Below are 21136 nucleotides of genomic sequence, written 5' to 3' on the forward strand. Positions count from 1 at the left end.
GCTCCCCGCGGGCGCTTCTCCCCCGCGGTCCCTCCCGTCAGCCGGTCCGCGGGGGCGCTCGCCGAAGGGGCACGGCTGGCCTCGGGGCCTGTGGACCCCGCGAGTCCCGGCACTCACCTGCCGCGCGGGCTGAGTGGCCGGGAGGGGAGGTCCAGCTGCCCCGCCGCCGCTACGGTGCCAACTCCGGCTCCCTCAGCGGCTCGGTCCGTCAGCGTTCAGCGGCGCCACCGCGCACACGCCTGGCCAGCGCGGCTGCCGCGGGGCACTCTGGGAGCTGTAGTTTTTAGGGGCCGCGGCTGCCGCGAAGCACTCTGGGAGCACCAGCTGGAGCGCGGGGCCCGGCCCACCACACTGGTCTGGGGCAGCCAGGCTCCCACGGCATTCGAAGCCTGTTTTCGGGCCTCGCACATATACTGCAGCCGAGGGGCTCGGGCAATACCGGGTGGACCAGCGGTGAGCGTGGAGGAGTCACCCCAGCGCTCTGCAAAGGCGCAGCCCGCCATGGTGCTCTTTCCGAACACGGGGGTCCTCAGGCTGTGTGTCGAGAACACTGCCAGTGCTGCAGTGTTTCCAGGACCCCGTCGACGACGTGACGAGAGGATTCACAGTTGTCAAGCCCCTCTCAGTGGGCGCACAGGACCGGTCCTGGGTCAGCCGAATCCACCTGTGCACAACTCGAAAGCCCTCAAAGCCGAGGAGCCACACACTCCAGGCTGTGCCCGAGGTGCTCTCCTGTGCAGCAGTGGGCCAACTCACGATCGTCCACGAACTGGCCAGTTCCCAAAAACATTGAAGCACAGAAAAGAGGAGCGTGGAAGCTACCAGGCTGGTGGCAGGCCCTCCTCACTCCCCATTGGATTCCGGGCCTGGCTTGAAAATGTGTTCGACACCTCTCAGAAAGCTGCAATAGTACTACGGCTCCATACACCCAGGACGCCAGGGAGATAACCACTTCCTTTCAGTGCTGTCTGTTAACCAGGCCTAGCTCACGGTGACCATGGGGGGGTTGGGAGGGCGGAGCTACACCCCTCACCTCACCCAGCCCTTTACATTATGGATATACTACTGTGCTGAAAGCAGATTGAATTGTAATTACATTTTACCGGGGACCTAGGCAAACAAGTATGAACCTGGCCCTCCCTGGTGACTCAAGTGGTTAAAGCACAGCACTGAGAGCCACTAGCAGCCTCTTCAGCGCAACTTAAATCCCCAGCCAGGGATTCTCTCCTCGGCAGTGTATTTCAGTGAATCTGTCTGTTCTGCTCCACACTCTGGTTCTGGTGAATCCTCTCACCCCCTCCACATCTGGCCTGTAACCCCGTTCTTGTATGCATAATCTTAAAAAAAAAATAAACTTTTTGTGGCAACATTCACTTTTCTTTGCACCGAGGCCAGATTCTTCCAAATTCTTTTCTTTTCCAAGGCAAAGGATAATAAATTCCTGCCCTTTTAGTGTGGTATCCTTTTTTTCTCTCGCAACTTAGAAGTGCTGTATTATTCTCATGGGAAAAGTTTGAGTTGTAAGCTGTTGCTAATTCAGCATGGGTGCCTTAGCTTTTTGCAGCGAACCATTAGCATTTCCTTTTTAAAGACCAACTTTCCCTACAGATTTACTAGGGAGTAAGGACCAGATACAGCTTCCAGCCCTCCCTACTCCAGTAGAACATGTCCGTGAACACTGGCGCACAGGTCGTGAGGCCAGGGGGTAGGTAGTGATTTTCAAGCAACGGTGCACAACCCCGTGGAGCTCTGCCAGCAAACGCTGTGCAGGATTTCCACTTATCGTACAGCCTCCACCAAACAAAGGGCAAAAGAAGAACGGCTGATTCTAGAACGGCTGATTCTTAAACACCTCCCAGGAAAGCTTGCAGGTGATTCATGCCCCCTGCGGTGGATGGGGCCAGAGTATTAAGAGTAACTTAGCCCCTCAGCAGCGGGAGGGAGGAGGGGCCTAGGGCGGATCGAAGGCATGATCACCAGAAGCGATGAGAGCTGGCTCGAGCACCTTTTCTCAGTGGAGCTTAAAGAATGTGTTCGAATGTGGAAACGCCTGTCCCACGACAGAAGAGCCGGTCCTTACTCCTGCTGCCCAAACTGCAAGGCCAGTGCCGGGGCAGCTCTGCTGGCTATACAGACAACACAAAGCAGGGAACTGGACGATGTATTTGGTCAAGTCTGAAGCCTGGTGAACCCCAAAATGTCATACTTCTTTCCTCGAGGCTATCATGAAGAAATGAAGCTTTTTAAGCGTGAAGTTAGTACTTTACCTTTTTCATCTTGACAGGAAATAAGCAACTTACTTAAGCAACTATGGGCAAAACCTTTAACTTTTTAAAAATATTCTATTTATTTGTGCATACAGAACTGGGGTACAGACCAGAGGTGCAGGGGCAGCCAGAGGATTCACCAGAAACAGAGTGCGGAGCGTAACAGGCAGATGGACAAAATACACTGCTGAGGGGGCAGTGGATGAGACAGGAGAGGTCTGCTGGCCATGTGGGTCACCTCCCCAGCTGGGCATCGAACTCACAGTGAAGCGGCCAAGGCTTGGCTTAGCTTGGCAGTGCAGCACTCCAACCTGAAGCACCACCAGGGAGGGCCCAGGATAAGCTTTTAACTTTCAAGTCAGCTGCCTTATTAAGGGTTGAAGCCTTGGAGAGTGGTCATTTTCCCAGTGTTACAGCTCCCAGTGCCCAGGCCCCCGGCAATGTAAGGTTAGCTCATTCCTGGCTGGAAACCCAGACACCTGCAGGCAGGCCTCTAGCCTCCCACCAGTCTCCTAGATGGTCACTCAAAAAACCACCCTTGGAATCTGTGAACCTGACCCGATGAGGTCAGGACAGGTGCAGTGGAGGGCCTGGTGGCTTTTCTCGACATTACACCACCACTAAACACTCAGAACTATCTTACCTTCTTGGCAACCATCTCTGACTCATCTGAGTTTAAATTAACTTCTCTATATTTGAGTTTTTCTTTTTTTGGACTACATCACTTCCATTTACTTAGGTTAGATGAATTTTAATTTTACAAAAGTTGCCGACAAGTTATCTTAATTTTGTATCACCTGCAAAACTGATAAAACAAATTTTCTTCATTTTCACCTAAGAGGAAAAGGTTTACAGATGGAGGCCGTGAAGGGCAGTACTGGCAGGGGGGCACCAGCTCTCCCCTGGCAGGCCGTGGGCGTTAACCCATGTCCCACATGGCTTTGGATACAGCTGGCCTGCTCGTGAATGTCCTGACATAACCAATATACCCAATCAGCATTTCCAAGCTAGACAAGCCTCACTGAAAGGTCAGCTGCGTTGCGCAGACAACGTGAGCTGCTAAGGTTGATTCTCAGAAAGGATTTGTTGTACCTCAGCTACCTCACTACTTACTCTAGCAAGAATAATGAATAGAAGCCTCCAAGCATTCTGAGCCCCGGTCATTTCCCTAGACCCGCACCCAATCCACCCTCCGAAGACCAGGAGGTTGCCGAGGACTTCACAAGGAAGTGGATGCACGAAAAGGTCCAGCCTAGCTGGAAAGAGGCCCTGAAAGTCACCTGCATGTCTACTATGTGGATTTGCGCTGCTGCTTAAATGCAGAGTCCAATCACAGTGCAGTTTAGTTCCGTTGTAAACCCCGACAGGTGAGCGTGCCATGGAGAGAGAAGAGCACTGAATGAATTCAAGGTGAGACTTCTTGAGGTGTCTTTTCACAAACCTTCTTCTCTTTGCAAGACAAGTGGCCGCTCTCCTGCCCATCTGTCTGTGCAGGTGTCTGCCCCTGGTAAACCTGTCCTTTTAATGTAAAAAAAAAAAAACCTTGACATAAAGTAAGGCACTAAGTTAACACTTTTACCACTCGCTGATAAAAGTTAACAAGGAATTTACGTTTAATTCTCTTCCGGCTCTACAGACATAATTCTGCTTTCACCTTCATCACACTTTCATATGGTTTTAACAGGGGATAGACCTCCTCTTCTAAGAATCTCTGTACCTGCCAAAGAGGAGAGGAAATACCAGAAAGAAAAGTTAAGACGAAAACTTGGGTATTCTTTCCAACCACTCAGACCACTTAGCTGCTTTCCACCCAAGGAGCAGCCACCCACCTCCACCCACATGCAAGTCTTCCTCCCAGCCCAACCTGTTCTCAGTGAATCCCACCTGAAAGCCATCACCACTTCCTCCTCATTCTTATTCAGCTCCAAACCACCTAAGTAGCCCCCGGCCTCTCCTGTCTGAGCACCCACCACACTGGCTCCAAGGCCTCACCCACACACGCCTGCCTTCCCACTGGTCTCCCCACTTCACATCTTTCAAATACAAAACCCCAGACCAAACTGAATATAAACGGAAAAGTGCCTTCAACTCGAAGTCCAATGATTTCTAGGGCACTTCACTCTCCAGCAACTCTGACGACTGGGACGTCTCTCGTACTGAATCTAATATCTCCTCTCAGCCTGGCGTTTCCAGGCTGACTCCTACTTGTCCCTCAGATTCAGCTTTGACTTCACGTCCCCCAGGAAGTCTGCTGTGCTCTCCCAATTTGTACTATTTTGGGGCTGTTTCCGGCTTTGTGATCCCACGATTTGTGCGTGTCTCAATTCCTGCAGGTGCTGCTTGGCCTTATAATGACCTATTTGTAAGTCTCTACCACTAAGCGCTGAGCTCCCTGCAGACAAGGATTACCCACCCATCCCAAGCTTCAGAACTGAAACAGCGCCTGAACACAGACAGAACACCCAGTCTGCACCTGATGCTTCTGAACTAACGCTTGGAGTTGCCAAAGAGCCAAGAGGAAAAGGACAGTTCTGAACACTCTCTGCACCAACACTACATCAGGCCCTCAATTAACACAGTGGCCGGACAGGAGATGTCCTCTCATCTGGTAAATGCCAGTCAGGAGTGACCCAGATCTGCCTGATGGTAAAGCATAGTCTTTGCCTCACATACCATGTGCTTTCAACCCAAAGATAATTCAGAGAAACCCATGGAGGAAATATTTTGGGCAGCTCAAAATAATCCAGGCCCCTACATTTTAGCTGCCAAGCGGTTCTGGACTCTAAGACACCCCACCCCCATCACCCTCCTAGAAGGTGGACACAGTGAGGTTCCAGACTGCACAGCCCAGCAGTGCAGGAGAGCAAGACCAAAGATCCGGGCTCTGACGCCTACCTGCTGGGGTGCACGGCCGGTGAAGGAGGATGGGTCCAGTAAACGGTCCAACTGGGAGTGAATGGGACTAAAGTAGGCATCGGCCTGGATGCGCTTGATGAGGTCATTGTCACCCCCTTCCTGCTTGACCACAGCAGCTGCCTGCTGGGAAAGCACTCTAATTTTCTCATGGCAATCCTGGAAGACAGCAAGGGGGTGTTGGTTAGCCACCAACAGGTCACACAGCACTCCACACCCGCGTTTGCACCCCTGCAGGCTGAGGTGGTTCCTCTCCAAGTCAGAGTCCAGCAAGACGCTGCCTCTCTGACCACCTCCCAGGATGGTGTGATGCAGAAGCCCACCTTGCACCGGTGCCCCCAAGGCCACCTGCCACCGTGTGCCGTTGACGTCCTGCTGCTTCCTATGGGAAGTCAGGCCCAATCCCTTCACTGAGAGGGGGCCTTCCCTACAGCGAGTGATTCACTCCTACTAACCAAGCTCACCACAATCACCAGTCTGTTCTGTGGCAGAATAAGCTCAGTGCTCTGAAGCAGTACAAGAGTAAAGGGGCCTGCTCTTCACCCATTCTTCTTCAGGAGGCAGGGGCAGGTGATGGGGCACTCAACCTAGCTTTTTTTTTTTTTTAAAGATTTATTTACTTATTCATACAGAACTAGGGTACAGGCCAGAGATGCGGAGGGTGAGAGGATTCACCAGAGACAGAGCGGGAAGCAGAACAGGCAGATCGATGAAGTACACTGCTGAGGGAAGCAGCAGGTGGGTCAGGAGAGGTCTGCCACGCCATGTGGTCACCTCCAGGGCAGGCAGGGATCGAACTCATGCGGAAGTGGCTTTAGTTTCTCAGTGCAGTGCTTTAACCCACTGCGCCCCCAGGGAGGGCCCTAGCTTTTAGGGCATGCGTGTCACCAACCTGGCGGTTGCCCCCGGCCTTCACCATGGCCATGATGATGTTCTCCGTGGCCATGAAAGGCAGTTCTTGTCGAATGCGCCGCTCAATCACCTAGAAGGAGGAAGGGCCAAGAAAAGTTACAAACTCACACACAAAGGAGGCGGCCAGCCCGGGCCAGGATCCATATTCATGAAGAAAGTGGGACGGAGCATTCACTCCACACTTTGTTTTCCAGTTTTCTAATTCAGCATATTATCTTCATTTAAAAAGGACCAATTACTTAAGTTTTAAAAAATTACTTCATTAGATGGGAAACCCAAGGGGATTGCAATTGAGATGGAAAAATGCACAAAAATATGTAAAGATAAGCTATTATAAAAAAAAGAAAAAAATCACTTCATCAGAGTGAATCCTAAAACCTCAAGTTGGCTCAACTTTAGGGCCCCGCCTCAAAATCCAAGCACAGGACGGACATGAGCCACCTGCCCTGGCAGCACAGAACGGCAAGTGGACACTGCCCTATGGCCAGAAGTCAGCCGAAGCGTTCCTCTCAGATGTGCCTGTGAATGTCAGAGCGAGTCAGTTTGTGAGGGCTTATGTCGACCTGAAAAATGAGCTCATGTTGGAAAGCTCCACTGGACCAGGAAAGAGTTCCCCCAACATACTCACTCCAGGGCAGGAAAAAGTCACCCCACATTCCAAATGGCTATTTGCCTATTAACTGAGAGGCTCTTACTTTGGGGTAGATCACCAATCCTTCAGAAATATTTTGCAGTGTATTCAGTACAGCATCTGCAGTGAGAAAGGCCTCAGCCAAACTGATCCGTCTAGAAAGCAAACAACCACATTGTTATCCTTTTAAACAAATAACAATGCCAGTGAAATGCAAGCTGTGTTCCAGAAAGCTGCCCTACCAGCTTCTTAGGCCGGTATTTCTTGGGCAACTTCTTTCCATCTCACATCTTCAACTACCCCAATATCCCGAGGACCCCCGAACCTACCACCTCTATCCAGTCCACAGCTTTTGCCCAATAGCCAGATCACATAGCCAAATCAAGAGCTCCACCTAGTGGACCCACAGCTACTGCAAAACTCAATGAATTCCACTCAAATCTGCTCCCCTCCAGGAGCCCCTGACTCAACGGTGGCCTGGCAACTGATCAGCGACTCCAGGTGACCAAAGTCAGCCTGCTGCTAAGTTTACAACCACATATCTCCCCCTTATTTGCAGGGCACCGTGGTCACAGCTATTCAGGGCGGCCTCCCCACTGTCTGACCAAATCTGTGTCGCCTTACAACTGACTCTCCAAAGCCCGGTAGGGCGCGTCAGCAGCCGCAGCGGATTAGATCGCACCCTAAAAGCCATGCTCATCCATGGCCAACTTTTGAGTGAGTTCAGAGGTTGTATTTCCACAGATGAACTCTGGGTTATGCACAGACTCCACAGAGCAATCTTTAACTATGTGTCCTTTTCCATTCAAGAAGCCCCGGGCAAACCAGGCAAGGTGGATCTGCTGTACACACATGTGCAAGATACCCCGAAGTGGGCGGTCCCTTTGAACTGTGCCAGGACACCACAGGAACCGGCCGCGACCTGAGTAACACCCCGGCTCATCTCTGACCAAGACACACTCCATCCCCCAGTGCTACCCATTTGCTAGTCACCCTCCTCAGCTGTCCTTTCTCTTCCATTTGGGCCTTTATTCAAACTCCCACTTTTGTTTAAACGTCTTGGAAAGCGCCCGCAGCCAGTAAGTCTCAGAGCACTGCCTGCTCTCGATGTCACCAGTCCTCCAGCACTCCTCGCTGCTTTCCCAGAAAGCCCTGCGCGCACTGTGCGCCCCTACTCCACTGACCGGTTCGCACTATCATCCAGGGTGCGTTCCAACCACTGCACAGCGGCTGTCTGCAGCGGGTTCATGGCGAGCGTGATGAGGTGCCGGGCCAGGCTGCAGCACCGCTCGGCGCGCATAGGGTTCCGCTTGTACGCCATGGCGCTGGAGCCTGCGCAGAAGTGGGGCGCTTCAGATGCCGGCAAGTGCGCCGGGCAAGCTACTCACACCCCGCCTCCCAGAATCTCCAGGCTGCTTGACTGTATACCATACTCACCAATCTGCTGTTTTTCAAAGGGTTCCTCCATCTCTTTGAGGTGTGCAAGGAGTCGGATGTCACTGCAAATCTGGGGGGAAGCACAGTACAGTGTCAGTCCACTGGCACACTGTGGCACATGGCAGCCTGGGGCAGGGCTTGAGCTGATGCTGGGCTGAAGATCCCCCACTGCTCCCGGACAGCATCCTACTCAGGCATCTCTTGGCTCCTGAAGAGCAGATTGACAAATTCAGGGGTCCACCCTAGGGGCATAAAGTGTTAAAGTCTCAGCACTATGAAGCTATCTAGCCACTGCAGCAGGAGTCTGATCCCCGGACAGGGAGGGACCTACACGGCGCAGCAGACCCTCCTGTCCCCCCGCTGCTGCCCTCAGCAGTGCATTTCAGTGGATCTGCCTGTCCTGCTCCCCACTCTGTCTGGTGAATCCTCTCATCCCCCTGTATTTCTGGCCTACACCCCAGTTCTCGTATGCATAAATAAATAAATCTTCAAACACTGGTAAAGTAGGTGTGGGTGCTGGGGTGGGGGATGAGAGGATTCAATCAGAGACACAGTGGGGAATGGAAGGGAGACAGGAGAGGTGTGCTGTGCCATGTGGGTCAGCTCCCTGGTGCAGACAGAACCAGGCTGCAGCGGTGGTAGCACGGAGACTTTTTATGGGTCCCAAATTGTTAAGACTGATGTGACATCCCTTGAGAGAGCAGACTAAGCAAATCTGAGCTGATCTGGGCTGTGCAAAGCCCTTGTCCCTGTCCCAAGCTGCTTTACTCACCTTGTGCACAGATGCCCCCAAGCTGGCGAGTGCTAACAGCACCTCAATATCCACTTTTCGTGTGTAGGTCTGCCCTGTGATGATAAAAGCTCTGGAAATAAATAGAGGAGTCTTAAGTATTTCAAAAGATGGTCAAACAAGAACAAAACAGACTAAGCAAAACTTGGCTGTACAGGTTGACCAGTCACACTGAGCTAAGAGGCGTGAAATGACCAGCGGCTGAACAGCTATTTTTCAACCTCCTTCCCCAGCCTGATAGCTGTCCTGACCTGAAGGTACACATGGTCCAGGGCACCTACCTCCGCCACAGCTTGATGGAAGTAGCTGGAAGCAGCAGCCACTATGGGACCTAAAGGCCCTCAATGGAAACTCACTTAAACCAGCCCACTGGGGGCTTTTGGTGAAGGAATCAAAACAGCACCAACAAGCCAGTGTAAAAATTCAGAAATAAGTTGCTTCATTTTTCCTTGTGGATTCTAACAAAATAGAATCCAGACAATAAGAAAACTCAGGCCAGAGGGAAGGAAGAAAAAGCTAAAACAACGAAGTCCTAAACTAGAGGTATAAGGAACACACCCATTTCGTCACGCCCTCAGGAGACCAACACCTTTCTCAGTCACCTACCTCTTAAATCCTGCTTTTTCTGTCACCATCTTGTCAAGCTGCTCTACCTTGGAAAGAAAAGACATCCCTATAGAAACCTGGCATCTAGCTTGAGCACACCATGAAGTTTCACCCTGCCCAGGTTTCCACCCGCTTCCTGTGGTCCAAAGACCCAGCCCAGCCTGAGGACTCACAAGCACGGGCAGCACCCACCAGCGGGGCAGCTCAGCTGGCCTAGCTTTCAGAATACCTTCTGGTGGTCTCCTTCAAAGAGCTGCAGGAAGCTGGCCTGAGTGCCAGTGGTGCCCTTCACTCCTCGGAAGCACAGATCGTCCTGGACACGCTTCAGGTTCCGGAGATCCATGCAAAGGTCCTGGATCCAAAGGCAGCAGCGCTTACCGACTGTGGTCAACTGAGCAGGCCTGAAAGCAACCCAGAGAACACGGGAGCCTCACACCGAGGGCGCACCCTGGGGCATTCCGCTGTGTCTTCCACCTGCCACGGTGGGTACGGGACTGTCACATGGGTTGAAGTGGCTACCAGATGTAAGCTTCTAGTTGTAAGACGAGTCCCAGGGATGTCACGTACAGCAAGGTGACTACAGTCAGTAAGACTGACCTGTGTGCTTGCAAGTTGATAAGAGACCTTAAAATATCAACATACGAAAAAAACTTTGCCACTCGGATGGTGGCAGATGTCAAGAAGATGCACCACGGGGTCTTAGGTGTCAGTCGACAAAGACTGAATCACTAAGTCATGCACCTGAAACTAAGGAACTGTCAATCATACCTCAATCGAAAAAGAACAAAGAGGCAATACTAGGGCAGGGATCATGTCTTGTTTGACCTCAAACAACAAATACGCATGTGACAAATACATGCCAAGTACGGAATGTATTTCTGGTAAGGGAAAAACAACTGACAGACAAGGCCCTTGCTCAAAGGAGCCTGCGTTGCAGCGTCAACAGGTCAATAAGCAGGACAGGCACTGATTTTTAAAAGGTCACAGAAAAAATAAGACAAGGGTGAACAGCAGAGAACACTGGAGGCTGACAGTGAAAGAAGCCTTTGTAAGGATCCTGCTTCCGATGAGGGGCCAGCCACGCCAGAACACAGGTGGCCGAAGGACTCAATGGCAGTGGCAGCCTTGTCTCCACAAGCCGGTCTAGATGGACCCACTGCAGGCTGGATAAACCACACCGAAGCACAGCAGCGTGGCAGACCCCTCAAGGCGGCCTGGCCCATCCCAGACGAAGTCCCCTCCTACGTGGCTAATGACACCAGGAGACACCACCAGCACTGTCTAAACGGCACAGCAAAGCCCAACTTAGGCCCATGTGGTGCCCTCGTTAGCTCCTATCCAGACTATCAGCACATGCAAAAAGATGCACCAGTCCACAGCAGCATAACGCAGAACAGTGCGAATGCAAATGCCTACCTTTGAGGAAAGGACACACAAGATGTGTGTATCCGCCTAATGGGAGACTACTCGGCCATAAAAGGAAATGAAGCCTCAGCTTCACCAATACTGAACACTGGAAAATTCTGCTGAGTGAAGAAGTCCGTCACAAGAGAACAAATACTGTATGATTCTATTTTAAGTGAAATATCTAGAAGAGGCAACGCCTAGACAGAAAATGCAGCAGTTGTTGCCAGGAGCTAAGGAATGGGGGAGTAGGAGTGAAGTGACGTGGCACGGGGTGTTTCGGGGGGCGATGGAAATATTCTGAAGTGAATACTGACAAGGATGAACTGCACGGCCTGGGAATTATCTCCTACAGCTGTTTCTTCTTGTTCCTAACACCGGCTGAGGCAGCAGACGTCCCTCACGAAGCTGTCCCGGCAACGCAGGAGTGCCCACATGGCCGGGCACATGCCAACAGAGCAGGCAGAGAGGAGCTGCCGCAGGGCGCCAGGTGGCAGCACACACGGTGAAGTCTGCAACAGCCAAACCGAACACCCCGCAAGCGACGGCCAAGCCTTCACCCGATGGCGACTACGGGTTTCTGCTACCAATAAAGGTGGGCCCCGGCTTTAAGCAAGTAAGTTCTACAGGCTCTGCTAAGTTAGAGAAGGCCTCCTTGTCAACATTATCAACAGTCCATCAGAACATAAGCAGATACTAGAGCGCCACCAGCCAGGAGCCTGTGGGGAGCTGCCCCGAAATGACACCATCAGCCTCGAAGGGTCTCTATTCAGAAATTCTGAAAACAGTCGCACACTTTAAAAAGCAAAAACACACAGAAAGCAGGGAGAATGCTTCACTACCCTAATATCTCAGAAAGCTGCACAGTCAGTATTTCCTGTCTGGGTGTCCTTCTTCTGATCTGATCTTTGACGATGTGTATTCACCTCCCTCCCTGTGCCTGTTTCCACACCAATCTTGTATTCGTCATTTCCGCGGCTGCACATCTCGCCAACTGCTACGCATACCGCTGTAGTTGTTCTCTCGCTGTTGGACACTTACTATCATACACACAGTCAGTCTATCTTTGCACAAGACTTTTCCCACAATTTGGGTTACTTCTTTGGGTTAGATCCTTGGAATTACTAAGTCAAGGAGTATGAGGACTTGGTAAGAGTCCCAAATAAACTACAGGAAGTCCTCACCTGACATTCTAACATGCTTAGAAACTGCAACTTAGGTGACACATGTGACAATACTAATCTCACATGTTGACTGATTTAAACAAACAAGAGTTAAGGCTTACTTCTTTGGTCACAAAAACAGCACTTAACTTCTGATTAAAGACCCAACACGTGTTTTGTTAGATACTAACTTGCACTCATTCATATCCAGCTTGCTTACTCCAGTTGAGAGCCGCAGCTCAGGGCCAGGCGGCCCTGGACAGGTGCTCTCAAGGAGCACCACGCACCCCCTGCACCCTCCGAGCCAAGGAAGCTCACTGCACATCTCTGGGACATGGGAGGACACAGGTACCCAGAGAGAACCACCAACATAGGGGAGAATGTGCAAACTTCACACAGTTGCGTGGCCCAGAAATCTTATTTTTGGGTCCATCAACATTTTAACAAAAGAAGGTTGAACAAAGTTATATTATTGGACGATCTGCTGAATTAGATTCATTCTCACAAGTACCACTTTCAAAGTAGACGAATAGGTTTAATCCTCAGAGACATCCCAAGTCGGCTGCTAAACCTGCATTTTGGCAGTTCACCTAAAGTTTCTGTAAAGGAGAAGGAGCCGAAAGAATAACGTGAGCAGATGCACACAAACAAGCCCGATGCCCACGAAGCGATCACTTACTGGAAATGCGTGAACCCCAAGGTGGGAAGACCGGCATGTTCCTTGGCAAAGTCAGTGAGTCGAGCAATGACTCTGGCGAGCTGCAGCAGAGGCCATGTGGCGGAAAGGCAGAGGGACTGAATTTAGGGTGAGCTCATTACACGGTCAGAAACTAAACTGCTACACACTATAGACAAGCAGACCGCCAGCACAGAAGGCAGACGCCCCATTTTTTCACTTGTCCTGAAGTGTCTTAAAGAGTTCAACAAAAATTGATATGGCTTCCTTAAAAGTCACTTTTCTGCACAATTTTAAGACCACTGACGTACTCATGCAGACAAATAGGACAGACTCATAAATCTGGCCCACATGTTTCAATGACATGCTGCTGACTGTACGCACTTCCCGTAGAAGGCTGTGCACTCACTGAAAAGTGATTTAACTCAAGGAAAGTCACTCAGTTCTACAGATATTAGATTGCTCACCTGAGACAATATTCCTATCTAGACTTACAATGTTAGTTAACACCTAAGTGGGGCCTATCCTCTGTAGGAGAATCTAGGGAACTTCTGCCCACTCCTTACCTTTGGCAAAAGCAGGTTGGATGCATTTCTAAGAATAATGAGGTCCTACAAGAGAAAATGCAAGTCTTACATTAATCAGCTTTGCCCAGACATACCACACAGCACTTTTGGAACTCACAACTGTCTCTCAGCGAGTGGCCAAGCTTACGACGAGAACCTGAAGATGCTGACACTCCCAGAAGAGCACAGCACCCCTACGAGGGACCCATCTTTACAGTCACAAAGCCCAACTTATGTGGAGCCCAAATACTGGAAAACGACAAGCAGACGCTCATCTTAAACCAGCCAAGATGTCCAGGTCAAGCGGACATCTTCCCAGAAAGGAATGTTTGGGTCTCTGAGAAGCTCCCATATGGAACATCCCATTAGTTTCCTCACTGCCCTCCCCACTTTTTTTAAAAAAAAGATTTATTTATGCATAAAAGAACTGGGGTACAGGGCAGCAGTGTGAGGGGTGAAAGGATTCACTAGAGACAGAGTGGGGAGCAGAACAGGCAGATTAACTGAGATACACTGCTGAGGGGAGCAGCAGGGAGACAGGAGAGGTCTGCTGCGCCATGTCGGTAAGTCAGCTTCCTGGCCAGGGATTAAACTCAGACTGCAGGTGACAGAACTGAGCTTTAACCCCTAGGGTACCAGGAAGTAGTTTCTTCTCCCTTTAATAAAATCTGTCACAAAAAAGTCATGAACCGGAACAAAGTTAAGGAAACCTAAAGCTGATCTTGAGGGTAAAAAATATTGCAGGAAACTCCGAATACATGCTTGTCTGAGACTGATTGTTGTGCCCACCTATACCCTAGGTACTCTTTGAAAGAAACAATTACTTATGATTAGGAGCACAGCTTTGGGTCTTTTCTATTTGGGTTTGTATTCTTTCTAACAGTATAATCTTGGGCAAGTTCTTCAACCTTTTTTTTAAATCTCAACGGCAGCAACTGGGATAAGGAAGCCTGTCCTCAAGACTATATATTCATTCCATTTATATAAAATTTCCAGGATCGGCTATACCACAGAGACAAGAAGCAGGTCAGTGGATGTTTGCAACTGGAAGCAGGAGTGGAGAGCGATCATACACTGCAAGAAGAGTATAGGTGAGGGATGTGCCTTAAACTTCCGTATGGTCAGGCTGAACGAATGCGTAACTTAACCAGAACGCTCAGAGCTGTGCATGTCAGTGAGTAAGCTTTATTGTATAAGCTTTCAAGTGAATGTGAATTATTCAATCACACTGCCTAAAGATGGAGCTAACAGCATCTATTTTTCATGGTGTTTTGATGAATGAATATATACAAAGGGCTCCTAACAGTGTGAAGCATCTATCATTGCTTAGAAAATGCTCGCTGTTACTTTTCCACGTCTGACTCCAAGACATGTTTGACAATGATAGTTTCATTTAAGTATTATAGTGTGGGTCCACCCTGGTGGTGCAAGGGGGTAAATCTTGGTACTATGAGGCTGTCCACAGCCACTGCAGCATGAGTTGGATCCCCGGCCAGGGAGTGACCCACATAGCTCAGCAGGCCGCTCCTGTCTTGCCCTCTGCTCCCCTAGCAGTGTATCTCAGTGGATTCGCCTGCTCTGCTCCCTACTCTGTCTTCTATGTATACATAAATCCTTAAAAAAAAAAGAGAGAGAAAATTATAATGCAGGGACCGCTTGGTGGCTGAGGTAAGTCTCGGTGCTATCATTGTGATGCCTGAGTTCAATTCCACCACAGGGCTAGGGCTGACCCACTATGGCGCAGCAGACCTCTCAGGCCACCTTGCCTCTGCTCCCCTCAGCAGTATGTTTCAATGGATATGCCTGTTCTGTTCCCCATTCTGTCTCCAGTGTATCCACTCACACCTCCACCCCCACCTTTGGCCTACAGCTTAGTCCTTCTACAGAGAAATAAATAAATCTTAAAAAAAAAAAAAAGGAATTAAGATATAATCCTTTGTTTCTTTTCAGAAGTCATAGCAAACAGTTACAAAGGACTTGGAAGGAAAATTACCTCACTAACTAAAAGGTCACAGTGGTGACTTCTGTCCAGCGTATCAAAGCATAGGTACTATTTGGAGGTCACTTAGTGTCTCAGAGTTGAGACTAGAAACATGTCAAAAGCAGAAAATTCATGAGCACTGAGAGACCCCCAACTCTAAAAGATCCATGGAGTTCCTGAAACAACAAAATCAGACAAAATGTGTAGCACGTAAAGACTGCGGCCTACACAGAAACAAAACAGCTCGTACCGTATTGTCTCCGACATAGCAAGAGGTGGCGCCAAGGTGAATGATACCCGCAGCTTTTGGACAGCAGCGGCCAAAAGTGTGTACATGTGCCATCACGTCATGCCGTAACTGCTTCTCTTCCTCAGCTGCCACCTTGAAGTCGATGTTGTCCAGATTTGACTTCATTTCCTGGATTTGCTCATCTGTTATAGGCAATCCCAATGTCTGCAGAACGAGCAAATGAAATCAAGTAACTTCGGGTGTGCAATTATTTGAACTGATACCAAGAAAAATATGGTCATGTCAGCATTGATGCCTTACCTCCCAAGTCTTACATTAACATGGGGTAACCACATTGAAAATACACAGGGGTGTTTTTCTCAAAGAATCATATACATGAAAGTTCAAGACACGTATGTAACAAAGCAGTTCTGATTTTTGTTCCCTCTGTCCCTATGCCCTACACATTCTGGTCTCTGGGCCCAAATACCATCTTCTCAGAGGTCCTTCTTAATCTCAATGGGAAATACTCACCCTGTGCATCACCATCTCCTTGGCCTGACTTACTAAATTAATGAGCCTGCCCCTCTCCCCCCGAGAATGGGTCCTTCATGTAAGAGGAGAGCTGAGTTGTATTTACTGCTTCCTCAGTACCAAGCTCCTAATGTCCGAAGTGTGGAACCCAGGCCACAGATTTGTTTGGTCATGGGGAGAGGGGGAGCTTACTCAGAGAAACCAAAATAAGGAATGCTGTAAGTAGTTTTGCCAACATATCATGTCTAGCAAATTCAGTCCAAATGAAATCAATTCTAGGAAATATTGATGAGAAAGGAATAATAGCAAAGCTTCAGGGGGTGGTGGCATGAAGCACTTCCTACCTTCTTCCATGGGAAAACAGGCTAGTAGAGATCAGATGCCAAGCGGGAAACACAGACTGGTGAGTTTTTTCAACCCTCCCCTGAAAACCCCAAGGCCTGATGCCGAGGAAGATCCTGCATCTTACACCCGTCTTGTCCGCAGCTGCGCTACTAGTCAGATGTGATTAAAGTTAAAACTTCAGTTCTTCAGTCGCACAAGTCACATTTCAAGTGTTCAGTAGCCACCAGTGGGGTCTCGCCCAGGAGCTTTCCTCCTAACAGCTGCAGACCCGTCCCGCAGCAAAGCATCAGCGGGGAGTGGGGCCAAAGTACTTTCTACTCCTCTCCCCAAAAGCAATGCATCTCCCTGAAACTCATTCTCCCTGCCAAATTTATTTTCTGCCGGCTTCATCTTCCCACTCCCACAGTTGGTTTTCTTTCTTAGTTTAAACTACCAACTCATTATGTTACATGATGTGGCTAATGTTGACACCCGAGGTAATGGACAACCCAAATCCAGCAGGGAGCAAAACTGCATGAATTTCAAGCAAGTGTAGATGGGCAGAGAAACACCAATTCGGACCACCTTACATTTCAACTGCAGCTTCACGCCACTCAGTAGCTGAAATAACCCTGGCAAAGTCTTTGGGGGGGTCAGCGCCTCATCTACATAACAAAGTATCAAGTGGAACAAAACATTGAGCATAATAAACCACAAGGCACCATGTCATCTACCATTAGCAAATAAGCTACTAATGTGCTGATCTGAGCCCTGTTTATGAAACCTCAGCGCTCGCATTTCATCACCCCCGAGACAGGAATAGAACCTGCCTAAGGAACTATTAATAGGTAAAGTCTTTAACCAGTGCCAGGCGCTACAGAAATGTCGGCGATTGTTACACTCCTTTATTTTCTTGAAGACAGCGATGGGGGCAAGGGGCTAGAACGAAGTTTCCATTCTGGACCCACAAGGGATGGTGCTCCCAGACACCCACTCGGATTGTCCCCCGTCTGCTAAAGACACCTGGAAGGCACTGCCCCCGCTTTCCGTGGTATTTTCCTCTGAAACCTTAGAGCCCTCAAAATCACCTCCAGTTTCCTTCCACCCTCTGCAGCTATTTCTGCAACTGTGGGCTGACCCGCCCTCCGCGCAGTTCTCACAAGACACCTAGCGTGCGCCTGAGCCCCCAGCCCGCTTCCCTCCCGCGCAGACCGCGGTGCGTGAGGCACAAACAGCGGCCCCGGGGACACGCATGCTGGGCGCGCCGAGTCCGGGGCACGTCCCGCCCGCCGCGAGCGGCAGGGTGAAAGCGCCCGCTTCTCACCGAAGCGGGGTTTCTGCCCCCACAGGCGGCGCAGCCCAGCTAGTCTGCGAGGTCTTTACGGCTGGGCGGGAAACGCTGCCTCAGGAACGGGCGCCGGGGTCGCGAACGCCCCGGGCCGCGGCAGCCCGGGCGGTTACCTGCTCCGCCTCCGCGAGCCACAGCCAGAGCTGCCGCCAGGTCCGGAACTTGTACCTGTCGCTGAACAGGAAGCACATGTCCGCGCTGGCGTAGCGGCGGGCGAGCGGCGACTGGTAGCTGTCATGCTCGCCGTCCGCCGGCCGCCAGGCGCCCTCGCCAGCCGCCGCCATGCCGAACACACGACTCCGCCAGCGGCGGACACGGAAGCCCGCGCGGGACTTCCGGGGCGGGACTTCCGGGACAAGGCCCGCCCCCCGGGCCTGGAGTCCCAAGCGCGAGCTCCGGGCCACACTGGGGCGTCTCCGGGCTCGCAGCGACCTCCCGCCGCCGCGCGCCCCGGCCTCCCCATCCGAGAGAAGGGCCAGTCAGACCCCTCTCCGCCCAGGCCGGAGTATTGGTTACATCGACGTCTTGTCCCCTCGATTTTGCAGCCGTCACTGGTCGCCCCGAGCGCGGTTCCGGAAAGGGCCCTAAGGGAGGAGGGCACCGAGTCTCGGAGAAGCCGAGGGACTGGCCGAGGGGTCTCCCACCCGCGTCGCCAGGACTGCGGGCCTTGGCTCGCGCCGCGGTGCTGGACCGTTCCCGGCGCGCGCGGGCGGGCTCGCACCAACGCGGCTCCCCTCGCCACCTCCCACCCGGCCGGGAACCTGGCCCTGGGCGTCCCACTCCGCTAGTAGAAAACACGTTAACTGGGGCTTTGCTGGGCATCGGGCACGGCCCTGAGACCTTTACAAGAGTAATCTCATTTAATCCTTTGTGAGGATGCAGAGTCGTTTTCAGGCCTTACTGAGCGAGGTCGTATGGGGAAAGCCCCTGGTGCAGTGCACGAAGTGCTCAATAAATGCCAGTCATTAATATGAACCCCACTTTACAGGTGGCAAAACAGGCCTGGTAGGTTGCTTACGGCCGGCCCGTGGAAGGCCTGGGGATAAAATGCAGGCAGAGGGACGCCCCTTGGCCTGGAGCAGGCCCCTTGTTTTGTGCTGCCGTAGCCAGTACTCTGCTACTCTGCAGCTCCCTGTTTCTTAGCTCCTCACTGTCAGGAGGCCTCCCAGGGGAGTTGCTACAGCTTGAACTCCAGGCTCTTGCAGAGGTGAACTGCCCTTCCTAGCAACCACAGTTCCGGAGGGACATTAACAGTCGCTGATAGCAATCATGATCTCAGTATCTCCCTCGACAATAACTTCTTTACTTGTCACCTTTCTGTCCCTTCTGGTGGTCTCCAGGTCCACCCCCAAACCTCTGGACCACCCCTGTCTCCTCCTGACCCACTTCTGGGGTTTCCTAGATCCTGGCAAATTAGAAGCCTCTTTCATCTCACCAGAGCTCAGTGTCCCACACTGACTCCCACTGATTGCAGTGGGGGCAGAGATCATGCCCATGCTGGTCACCCACGTCCCTGGTACTGGGCACAGGATCCAACATAGTATACATATTCAGTAAATGATTCTCGGGTTAACGAGCGCTGCCCTAAAGGAGCTGTTCTGAAAGAATAAAGCCCACAATAGCCAAGATCCTAATACTATTTCGTCTTCCCTCCAGACCCCCCATCACTTCAGTGTCCTCATTCCATCGCCCCACGTGTCTCCCCCAGGACTCCAGAATGAGCAGCTTCAAGGCCAGCATGTCGGCCCCTGAGCTCCCTGGGCCTGTCCCGTGTCACCTGGGCCCATCCTACGTCACCTGGGCCCTTCTCCTGTGTCCTCTTGGGCTGTAGGCTTGGTTTGCAGGAAGAGCAGGTAGTTCAGGAAAGATGAAGAATTTACTCCACACATCTCCCTGCTCCTTCCAGAGTGCTTGGGGCAGTCACTGGCGCCATGTGCTGTGATGTCTGCTGTGCCCACATCCACTGCGTCCGTCCAGACTCAATTGTCTCTTCAGTTTCTCAGCCCTCTCACCTGCCTCTGCTTTCTTTGCTGTTGAGTGTCTGTTTTCTTCTGGCTCTTCCATGAAGGAAGGATCTTGCTCCTTAATTATTTTGTAGAATCTTTGAGCTCTGGTTTTCTCTCCCTATGGCTCTGATCTTCTTAACTGCACACGTCTCTTCCACTATCGAAACATCTTCAAGTCTCCTTCTGGCTGCCTCTTCACCAGTCATTTCTGACATTACCACTACATCTTTAAGGATGCAGGTCTTCTCACCTGAGAAATGTGGCTGATAAGCCCCAGGCGTAAGGCAAGCGCCCCTGGGCTCAACGAACCCACTCTCTCCTCCGCTTCATTCTTGCCACTGCCAAGCAACTTCTCCCTTTCCTATTCAGTAAGTGATTCTGGGGTTAATGCGAATTAAACCCCACTCTCACTGGTCACCAGTGATTGCCTCTAATAAACAAAGACCCTTTCCCATAGTATTTATTTACCTGTATTTGCATAAAGAAACACGAGTAAAGTTTCCAGGGGAGAGAGGAACATGCAGGGAACAGAATAGGCAGAGAAAGAACTGCAAACAGGATCCCCAAAGTGTATCTCCATCATTTGGATTTTTGAGCCTAAATGTTTTTTTTTTTTTTCTCCTGAATCACTGCTCCTGGCTGACGTATTTAGCATTTTTCACAAACCCTCCCTCCTGCTTTGCAAACTTAACCGGACACCGCTTCTCCCTCTCCTTCCTGGTCTGCTCTTTGACGGCCTTCCTCTCCACCCTGGAAAAGGAAGTGGTGGGAATCTCCATGAGGCTGAACACACTTCCCTCTACCCCCAGCCCCACCCTGCTGGCCCATCTGCAAACTTGCTACCTTCTGAGGCATCGGTCTCTTCAGAGATTCACTTCTTAATCTTTAAAGGCCCCTTAGACACAGCCACCTGGCGGTCACTCTGTTACCTAAACCGACATCTCCAAATCAGTTCATTTTCTCTCCTGCACCCAATGCAATGAACAAATCTTCTGAGTGTTTGCTTCTCTGTCATCCTGTTTTTATTTCCCACATTTAAACTACAGCTCTTGCTATAACGTCCAGTTACCCACCAGGAGCACCTGTTCCACAAAGTACATCCTGCCTGCCAGGCACTATACTCCACTGGGCTACAGTGGATGAGGCTGGGCTGAGGCCAAAGGTGAGAGGGGAGGGGCCAGATTTGGAGATGGAAGTCAGATGGTTTTAAGGTTCCCGTTGGAAAGAAGGGTATTGATAGGCTTGGAGGATGACTTCATCAGATGTTTTAAAAAGACTGTCCAAGCTGTCATGTTTAGAAAGGATGCAGGGGAAGTGGATAAGCCCCAGAGGTGTGGGTGTTTCAGCTT

At 50.9% G+C, this 21136-nt stretch overlaps 2 protein-coding genes across 4 annotated transcripts in view; both read right to left on the reverse strand.

Moving 5' to 3' along the window:
• SGSM3 (small G protein signaling modulator 3) overlaps nt 1-218 on the reverse strand; it is a 20524-nt gene extending 20306 nt beyond the window's left edge. Inside the window, exon 1 of the mRNA XM_012720278.1 lies at nt 118-218. The gene's annotated coding sequence lies outside the window, so the exon portion shown is untranslated. The remainder of the gene's footprint in view (nt 1-117) is intronic.
• A 2313-nt stretch (nt 219-2531) lies between these two features.
• Nucleotides 2532-18077, reverse strand: ADSL (adenylosuccinate lyase). Of its 3 annotated transcripts, none has more exons than XM_012720557.1 (14): nt 17895-18077; nt 15597-15800; nt 13366-13410; nt 12803-12882; nt 9786-9957; nt 9557-9603; nt 8933-9023; nt 8161-8230; nt 7908-8055; nt 6788-6878; nt 6073-6162; nt 5163-5339; nt 3879-3984; nt 2532-3780 (listed from the first exon to the last, which is right to left on the reverse strand). In XM_012720557.1, the coding sequence occupies exons 1-13, from the start codon at nt 18063-18065 to the stop codon at nt 3898-3900; spliced, it is 1473 nt and encodes a 490-aa protein (XP_012576011.1). In that variant the 5' UTR covers nt 18066-18077; the 3' UTR covers nt 2532-3780; nt 3879-3897. The 3 variants fall into 3 exon arrangements, with proteins under 3 accessions (XP_012576011.1, XP_012576010.1, XP_004675698.2); XM_012720556.1 differs by having other exon boundaries at nt 2532-3785; XM_004675641.2 differs by lacking the exon at nt 2532-3780 and having other exon boundaries at nt 3857-3984.
• Between the last annotated feature and the right edge of the window lie 3059 nt (nt 18078-21136).

Source organism: Condylura cristata, unplaced genomic scaffold (assembly GCF_000260355.1).
Source record: "Condylura cristata isolate star-nosed mole 26May11 unplaced genomic scaffold, ConCri1.0 scaffold00004, whole genome shotgun sequence".
In the NCBI taxonomy this organism is placed as follows: Eukaryota; Metazoa; Chordata; class Mammalia; order Eulipotyphla; family Talpidae; genus Condylura; species Condylura cristata.